The sequence below is a fragment of the Solea senegalensis genome, linkage group LG9 (genome assembly GCF_019176455.1).
Source record: "Solea senegalensis isolate Sse05_10M linkage group LG9, IFAPA_SoseM_1, whole genome shotgun sequence".
Taxonomy (NCBI): Eukaryota; Metazoa; Chordata; class Actinopteri; order Pleuronectiformes; family Soleidae; genus Solea; species Solea senegalensis.
Window position 1 is genome coordinate 6,283,487 of NC_058029.1, and position 9,445 is coordinate 6,292,931.

At 40.8% G+C, this 9,445-nt stretch overlaps 1 protein-coding gene across 1 annotated transcript; it reads right to left on the reverse strand.

Moving 5' to 3' along the window:
- Positions 1-2,701: 2,701 nt before the first annotated feature.
- Positions 2,702-7,686, reverse strand: preb (prolactin regulatory element binding). Its single transcript, XM_044033156.1, has 10 exons — positions 7,509-7,686; positions 6,385-6,579; positions 6,046-6,241; positions 5,678-5,931; positions 4,921-5,001; positions 4,682-4,809; positions 4,407-4,580; positions 3,822-3,894; positions 3,567-3,729; positions 2,702-3,455 (listed from the first exon to the last, which is right to left on the reverse strand). The coding sequence occupies exons 2-10, from the start codon at positions 6,517-6,519 to the stop codon at positions 3,361-3,363; spliced, it is 1,299 nt and encodes a 432-aa protein (XP_043889091.1). The 5' UTR covers positions 6,520-6,579; positions 7,509-7,686; the 3' UTR covers positions 2,702-3,360.
- Between the last annotated feature and the right edge of the window lie 1,759 nt (positions 7,687-9,445).

Sequence of the window (9,445 nt, forward strand, 5' to 3'; positions counted from 1 at the left end):
TGTCAAACCGATGTAGATGGTCTACAGCAGCAGAAGGCCCCACCTAATAAATGTACCTAATAAAGTGACCAGCTTGTGTACAACAACAACAACAACTTACACAACGCAAACCACGAGCCCTGATAAAGACCGTGTCAATCCTCCCTGAAGGCATCAGTTGGAACAGAAACGTTCTGGGTGAATGTTGGACATTCCTTGGACCATGACAGACGTTGAGAACACAGTGATACGTCAACAATCTGATAAAGGCTCTCTGCGTTTGCCACGGCAGCACACGCTCAATGTCGCCATTGTCTGTTTCTTGAAAACCACAGATACACGTGAGCACATGTTTCTGAACCAAAATGACGTTACTTATTTACACGCTACAGACGTGCATATCAATGCGATATTGTTTTTCATTCCGCTTGTGGTGCTTTTGGCAGTAACAAGGAAATGAGGTTGATGATAATCATTCCCTGGTTATGGCTGTGGTTAGGTTTAGATACAAAAAGCACCTGGTTAAGTCGAGTGAGAGATCATGACTTTTTTCCCCCCGCTCATGGCAACAACATCCTCTCTACAAAAACCATGTTGCAATTTCTCCATAAAAACACTCTGTTTTGTCCTCATAAACAATCCGCAACTGATCTTCCGATGTTTGATCTTGAAACGTGGTCTCCAGCTTCGTGGACGTCGTGCTATGCTACACACCACCTCCTGGTGAGAGCTTTGCCTCAAGCACACGTGAACTATGTCAGTTTGAAGATGTTGACATGACACATTTCCCAGAACACAACGTTCTAACTCTTTGTTTCTGTACAGAATGCACCAAATGTAATGCTTTCCCATGGTTTGCAGAAGACAAACATGTCAAGGTTTCTCCAGAGGACTTTCAGATTTAGTAAAGCTTTTTTTTGGGGGGGTGGGGGGGTGGGGAATAGAAACTATTTACCATAATCCAACATGACAGCATGATCACAAATAGATGTATTAGATGAGGAAACAGCTTTACCTGTCAGTGTCAGGTTGAACAACAATCAAATGTGTTTTTTAGTATTATGGACGGGAGATTGTGAGAAGTTGAGTCTCACTGGCAGCCTGTGTCTGTTTCATATTATCCTTAACGCTCACTTAACTGAAAATGGCTTTAAAAGGCAGTCAGTATTTTATATGTTTCTGACCCCAGGACACATTTTTCATCTGAGAAAAAGCTGTTTTTTCTTTGCTCGCTAATTTGAAATGCTTGATCTTCAGCAGAGGTCTGCGTTTATAGTGGAAACATGCGTCCTTTTGGACTACTATCTCACACCTTTGGAAAGGCTTCAAAGCGCTGACAGGAGCACGGTGTTGTGTTGTGTTTTCACATTTAAGGTGACTAGGTGCAAAGGCAGGCACATATTGAACATGGAAAACTAACCTCCATCCACATGTATTGTGTGCTGAGGCCTTTGCGCTTCATGCTTTTCCCTCATGACTGCACCCCCATCTCCACCTCCAATATTTGCACATGACACGACCATTGTGAGTCTCAACACAGACAATGATGAGAAAACATACACACTTGAAGGGACACAAGCAGCTCTGGACATTCCAGGAGCTGCAGGCTTAAACTTTAGAGAACACTTTTCCGTAACAGGCCCCAAACTGTGGAACAGTACAGAACAGCAAGACTTATTATTATTATTATTTTTATTAGTAGTAGTAGTAGTATTTTATATTTTTCCATTGCTGTGTTTTCACTCATTTTTTTGGTGGACTTTCCTTATTGTATTTTATTGCTTCCTTTAACTTCATTTAAGCATCATAAAGCAGTTTAGAGCAACAGGGGATGTTCTTATACATTTGACCTTGACATCTGGACAGGTGGTTTGAGATCGAAAAAACCTTCTCCATAACACCTCATAAACCAAGCATGGTCAAAAAGGCCCAACAAAGGAGACTCTTCTTCCTTGAGGAAACTGAGGAAAGCCCGGCTCCCACAGAAACTGATGCTCACCTTCTGCAGAAGCAACATCAAGAGCATTTTGACCTACTCTATCACAAGTTGTTGGAAAATTTCTGATTCTGGATGCATTCATACCACTGTACTGGGTGAAGGCCAAAATCTTAGCTGAAAAAAAGCATGTTAAATTCATGTATTGGATCTGCAGAGTAGGATAACTGAAGTGTAACAGTTGATTTATGATTCCATTCAAGGTGATCTGTCTAGTACCCCTGGAAAAAAAGTGTGCAATTGTTGCATTTATACCAAATGTACCATATCTTTTTAAATGCCATTTCTTGAATTGAGACATTCCTTATGATGCTTTTCCACAGAGGAAGCACAGTATCTGAACCAAAGGTAGGTTAAATCCACAAACTGGGACTTCATCACAACTTCACTAACAAACACATGGCGCCACCTGTTGGAGAACAAGAGCACCAGCGATTCATCAGGCTACAATCCTGCATGAACAGTTTTAATTAGTATTTACTAAGTAGGCACGCAACTAAAAATGATTAACCTCATGCTACATGTTTCAGGAAAATATTGTCTTGTTGGTTCTTTATATAAATCATTATAGTAATAATAATAATAATAATAATAATAATAATAATAATCATAATGACCAGACCAATTTCATATTTAGTCTCATGAGCTAACACTATGGGAAAAAATATATCCACTTATATGATGAATGTGTAACTGAATGGTGTAAGGATACCTCACATCAAGAAGTGTTTCTTACTGATATTTTATTTCGTACATTTGTCCATGTCAATTAGAACACTATAGGGATCATTTTTAAAATCCATTCACATTTTTTAACATCTGCTGGGCAGCGTCTAGCAATGTTCTCATAAAAGAAGGGAATGTGCAGCTTTTGATTTCCTGTTTTTGTAAATTAACAGACTGCTTCTTTTCCAACGTCTGTTCTGTTTGGTGAGGATGTTGCAACTGTATAGACAAAAATACTTAGCAGATAAGAGCAACTCGGGACACATTATGTGCCAATCATTTATATAATTTTACATTTTTCTTTAAATATGACAATAAAAATATTCCCACCCTTTAAACATTCATGAGAGTCCTTCAAATCTCAAACAGGTTTTTCATACATGATTAAGACTAATTGATAGAAAACAAAGTAAAAATCCACAGTCTGTCCAGGCATGATTCCACTGGCTTCATAAATCTGAGAGGAACAACCCTGAGTAAGAGCCATGGGTGGACAATGTCAGGGTGCAGTAACAGCTAATCAGAGTCAGCGCTGCAGCAGGAGGGACTCAGCTGGGAGCAGCAGGAGAGCACTGGGACATTTGGATGTTGGACTGAGGACCACTGATGTCAACAGTGGCAAAAGAAGTCATGTGAAGATGTGTTCGTGCTTTGCTGGTTTAAATAAATCCAGGAAACATGTACTGTAGGAGCAGGATGACTCCCACCACCATGAGGCCACAGAAGAACAGCACCAGCCAGATCGGGAAGGATCCTGGAAAAGAACAAAGGATGAGCTGACAGGCTCTGAGTGTATGCATGTGAGATGCCCCTTTGTGTGATCCCTGAAAAATGATGATGATGATGATGATGATGCAGGACTTACTTCGGTTGGCTACAGAATGTACTTGACAGCGGCTGTCCACACCCACACTCAGCAGGGCCGTTTCATTATTCCCTTTGATAGATTTGCCTTTTATCAGCAAGTCGGGAAGGAAGGCCAGGTCTGTCACAACAATACCATGAGACTCCTGGACATAGTACAGCTTCTGCACACATTCAGAGACAGAGCAAGTTTCCATCATAAAGCAGTACTGTTTACACTGATTTAAGCCCCTGTTAGTTAAGGACATGCCCTTACCTGAAGGGAGAACGCAATGTAGATGGCTACTGATCCTGTCACAGTTCCAAGTCCAAGAAATGTTCCAGAGTCACTATTAAAAGATATTAATATTACTATATAAATATACCATTGCTGCCCAACGGTCCAACTGCAATGTGTTTGGTCAAGTGCATGGTCAGTTCAATAAAAGCTTAAAACTTCTGGCAACATTTCCACAAAGGCAAATAGATTTTTCAACTCTTAACAATCAAACAAAGCAAAAAACTGTGTTTATAAATGAATGCAGAAGCCAATGCAGAAGTGTCTGAATCCTGTACTCTCTCGAATCGTCGTCAGAGAGTGACTTCGCTATGTGTACGCATGTCTATGAGAAAAATGGAGAACATGCTCTAGCTTTGTGGTTTCATCCATAATCCAGAACTACTACTCACGAGTGCAGGTGATAACTCATAAGGTGTGTGACTTGTGGATGCAACAGTAACTTCTGTAGTTTGCCATAGACACAAATAACGGCTGTGACCGTCACATTAGGCTTTAGCTTACTTTATGTGTGTCTGGCTCTGACAAAAAACCATGCAGAACACATGCCGGCCAGTCAGTTACCTGACAGCCAGAGTGGAGATGACCTCAGCGCCACAGGGAGCCGTCAGCATGGGCAGGAAGCTCTTGCCTTCCCACTTGGTGAGGTAACAAGGAGGAGGTCTTCTTTCCCTTTTATGGGGGATCTGCACTGTGTAGAGTCTCAGGGCATCTTTCTGGTCTTCTACCTTTCCAAACCTTTAACACATGAAATACTACATGTAAAGTCACTGTTGCATTATCACCATGATTCTGATGATGGGACCAGCTTGTGCAAAGTGTTTCACATAAGAAGAGACCTGCAAGCCAGGTATCGGTAAGTCTTCTCAGCCATCTCAGGCAAGGTTTCATGCCATTTCAGGCCCATGGCCAACTGGTTGCCAGTCCACACACTGCAGGAAAAGTCCCGGCCAACAGTCACCAGGTGCTGCATGAGAACCAAACACAGCATATTAATCATTACTCATGAATCAACACACTGTACAGGTTATTATTCAGAGCTTGCTTTAAATATCCACTCCAGGTGTCAGTGTTTCACCTTGTTCCCTGGACTCATATCCAAGTCTTCAATCTCTCCTTCATGTGCTTTGAAATCAAACTTCTTCTTTAGGGATGGAAACTGTGTCAGAGTCAAGACAACAACGCATATAAATTAAAGTACATACGATTGGTTATATCAGAGTAAACAGCCCCTCTTGGAGATATAAAAGGACATCTGTCTTCATTTTCACGCTGCATTTTAGTGGACTTTTTCAAAAGGTTGTGTCCCGGCTTATCTCTAGTAAAACATTAAAATACAATTCTAGTATAATGATATTTAATCAATTGTGCAGAGGGCAGACACTATGAAAGTAAATGGTTTAATTTCCTTCTCTAAATGTTTGCTGGTGGTAAAAAAAAAAAACATTAATGTTCATTCAATTGAATCATAAAATGATCCAACAATAAAATCTAAGGCCCCACGAGATCTGATTAGCTACGACTGCTCATACCTGGTATTAAAAATGTGTCCTGGATGCATCCCCTGTACTGTAAAGGAGGTGAAAATCCACACATAAAGAACCAGGATGATCAAACCAGTCACTTTATCATGGTGAAGTACTTGTATATACTATGAATACTATGCATTCATTATCAGAAATGGGTGCCATTTTTTGATTTTGCCACTTATTTCAGCACCACAAAGAGCTTTTGTGGGTTTGCTGGGTAGGAAACGAATGAATCCAGCCTGAGCACGTCCCTGGTGTGTACCGACACACTTGAGTGTTGCTTAAGTACAAATAGTCAGTGTTTACCTCCCAGACTCGGATGTGTCCGTCTGTTCCTCCAGTCAGCAAAAGGCTCAGGTCAGGACTGAAGCGAACTACTTTCTGTAGTGGATCCTGAGGGTTCAGGTCCGACTGCACTTCAGCCAAAACCTTCACAGAGATGTGAGCGGTCTCATTCTTCAAATCGGGCACATCCCCAGAGGCTGCAGCTCCATCCTGTCCACCTTTGTCTCCTTTCCCAGCTCGTCGCCTGGCACTACTCTGCTGCACATTGTTCCCTGCTGCACAAACAACAAACTCTTACTCGATGGAAAAGAAACAAACTGGTTTACAAACTACAGCATGTACAGTACATAAATACTGTTGAAGGGATATTTCCTTTATAAAGCATTTACCATTTTTAGCAGCAGCTTTGCCTCCGTCTTTCTGTGTGTGGTTAAAGCTCATCAGGCAGCAGGCCCCGTCTTGTCCCACAGCGATTACACCATCAGCTACAGCCATGTTCATGTTGGCACGCATGTCAGTGTCATGAGAGTGAAGGAGGCTGGCACTGTACTGGCGTTCTCCAACCAGCTGAAGATCCAGGAATTGCTGAAACGCAAAATCACAAATCCACTGAGATTTATACACCGCTCACAAAGTTTGAAATCCAGGTTTCTATTCAAAGAAGAAAGGTGACCGACTGAAGCTGTAAAACATCAGCTGGATGACTGATGTCGACGCTCACAACTCACCACAGCATTCTTTATGCCCGTCTTGGAGGCACCTCCTCCTCCTGTTGTGATCACCAGCCCTGTTTTAGGGTCAACTTTGATGGAGTATAAGGGAAACGGAGCTCTGTACAGATCTGGAACCCTCCTTTTCCCCATGGTTGCAGAGCAGGTTACTCACACCTCTTCATAAAGCTGCTGTACTGTACTCTACCGCACCTGTGGAAAACAGTGTGGGTTAGCTTTGTCCACCTGATGGGTGTGCAGAGTGGGTACTGAGTAACTAAGTAACACACAATTGGGGCTGCAAATACTATTCGATTAATCGATTATTAATCATTAATCCGCAACTATTGAGTGTTTTTTAACAATCAAAACAAGTTTTCAGATTTTACAGCTTCTTAAATGTGAATATGGTTCCTTTGCTCCATATAACAAAGAAATCATTCAAAAAGAATAATTTTGGTTTGCGGTCAAAACAAGACATTTCAGATCATCATCAAATACTATAAGCAGGGCAATATTTTGTTATTTTTTCGCCCAATATAGTGGTTGTAGGCTTAAATACAACACAAAACCACTGTCAAGTGGCGTCAAAGAACCAATACAGGGCTATACAATATTGCGATATTACAGTGAATCTGTATTTTTTAGAGTGTAGTGTCAGGGGGTACAGTAATGCACCATTATGTTTTAACTACATTAAACGTAAGGATATTAGCCATTTGGCAGAAGAGCAGAGCAAATCAAAGCGCCAGAACTGTCAGTTAAATATTGTCTCCAAATCACTAAGGCCTGGAAGATAAATTATAGATTCTGTGTATGTGTTCAAATGAAATGTGACAGAAACAGTATGTGAGAGGATTGTTGTTGTTTTTGCCCCCAATATGTCTGTGCTTGTGCTTTGAGCAGCTGCTCTTCTTCTCACTGTGTCCTCACAAACCGCAGACAGCACTAAAACAAAGCTGTTCCAGCGTGAGCAGCACAGTGTCCTCCTCCTCCTCCTCCTCCTCTGTGTCCACCACCGGCAGAAATAAATGACTCGGACAAATAATACACACGTCTGCTTACACCTGCTGCACTTAGCTCCACAGCCTGCTAGCTTGCTAGCACTGACCGGCGAGCGTTTGCCCTGAAAGTGTCCTTACCTGAGCAGCTGCTCCTCTGTCACTGATGCTTTGCCGTCTGAGCGGATAAACAAATACGGACTCGGACGACTCCGCAGACGCCTGTCAACGACACAAACTTCTCACGAAGGGGGCCAAGCTAAATGCTAACAGCTACACACTGACGACAGCCACTTCCCTACGTACACGTCAGCAGCGGAGGAGTGGCGACGTAGAACCTTGCGTTGTGACGTCAACGAGAGCACGTCCAGTGTTGTGGCTCTTGTCACTACATACACATAGCGTGTAACCATCAATTATACACTTTATTATAAAATGTTTTGTATATATGTTTTTAATTTTTATCTATTGATGTTTTTACATTGTTTGTGGCTCCCAAAGTGTGGGCCGTGGCCCCCTAGTGGGCTGTGACGGTACTGCATGTGGGCAGTGAGAGGTTATTAAATACAAATAAAAACATGTGTTTTTAATAAAAAATTTTGTTATTGAGCTTTAAATTCCTGTAAAATATCTTCAATAGTATGGAAGCCCGTTCAAGCCAATTGAAAAATAAAAATATATATTTGTAAGAAAGTATTACGATTAGTAAGTCATAGTTATGAGACGGTATCTCATAAAGTCATGATTTCAAAATAGTATCTCATTATTATGAGATAGTACTGTATTTCATAATTATGGGCTATCATTTCAAAACTATGACTTACTTTCTCATAATAATGACTTGGGTATGCGTTCCTTTTTCCCATGTGCCATAAACTGGAGCCCATAGATATTTACTGGACCTTGTATAGCAGGTAATCTTTAGACTATATATAGCATACAGTATATACTGTATTTCTAGATTGGATGTATTGCAGCTATATACAGTACTGCAAATAATTGTGTTAGACAATATTTTGCAAACACATTGTATATTCTTTCTTTACGCAAAAAAACCCCAAAACATTTGAAGATGGTAAATTTGGATCTCTTACTTTGTTACTGGCACTTTATTGATACATATTTATTTGTTAGCACAACATCAATCTCAGTTCTGGCCAAAATGGAATGGTAGTCATTGGTAAGAAGGACAACATATTTAGATTTTAAAGACATTTGTTTTCTTCAGTTTTGTGCTACATTTTCCCTTCAATACATTTTCCCTTCAATATAGACAACCAACTAGTACTCCACTCCACACTTTTATACTAAGTGGTACTTAGTATAAAAAGAACTGCTGCTCTAAATTTTTACATTTTTACATTTTTACATGTTTTTATTTGCAAGTCAAGTGTGAAATCATCAGCTTAATCTCTTGAGTTTTTTTATTCAGTGTCTCTCTGACATCTCTCTACAAGTACAAAAATTACTTTATGTGATGTAAATACATAGTCTAATACCTCAGCATATAAGACATATTAATTCATAAATAAACAAAACCAGACTAGCTGGAGGCAGTGTACTCTGAATCCTTCTATACCATCATTAGTCGTGGCCTCTCCTGCAGGAGCAGCATACAGTTTATTAATTATAATACAGGTTGCTCTCTGTGGTAATCCGTCTCCCACTGTAACACCATTAGAGAGGTAAATTAATTACTGCTGGTGCGTCCACAGGCCTGGTGATTCTCTGTAGGCCACAGCACATCTGAAACTAAGGCTTCACTCGCTGAAGGTTGCATGTTCTTGCTCTATACGTGATAATGCAAAAAAAATATGTGCCTCTGTTTTTGTTGGGTTTTTGTTTGCAGTGTGTGACCTTGAGAGTCCGCTTGGACACTGTATAGCTGGGAGATGATGCTGATAAAGTGTTTTTGATCAATGGCCAAACGTGTGCATAATGAGCAGAGCTTCACAGCAGGGTTTTATTGGAACAATCAATACTGGCCTGCAGGCAGAGTGGTGTCATTGGAGGGAGTTTGTGTCAGTTGGTGACAAATGGACACATGGATGAATCAACCCAGTCTCCAGGATCATACA

Bases quoted from the DNA above. Each gene is read 5' to 3' on its own strand.
- preb (XM_044033156.1), bottom strand. From the start codon at position 6,519: ATGGGGAAAAGGAGGGTTCCAGATCTGTACAGAGCTCCGTTTCCCTTA. The intron at 4,810-4,920 runs GTGAAACACTGA...GTTCTCATGCAG, and splicing joins ATATGAGTCCAGGGAACAAG to CACCTGGTGACTGTTGGCCG. The intron at 3,456-3,566 runs GTAAGTCCTGCA...GTTCTTTTCCAG, and splicing joins ACATTCTGTAGCCAACCGAA to GATCCTTCCCGATCTGGCTG.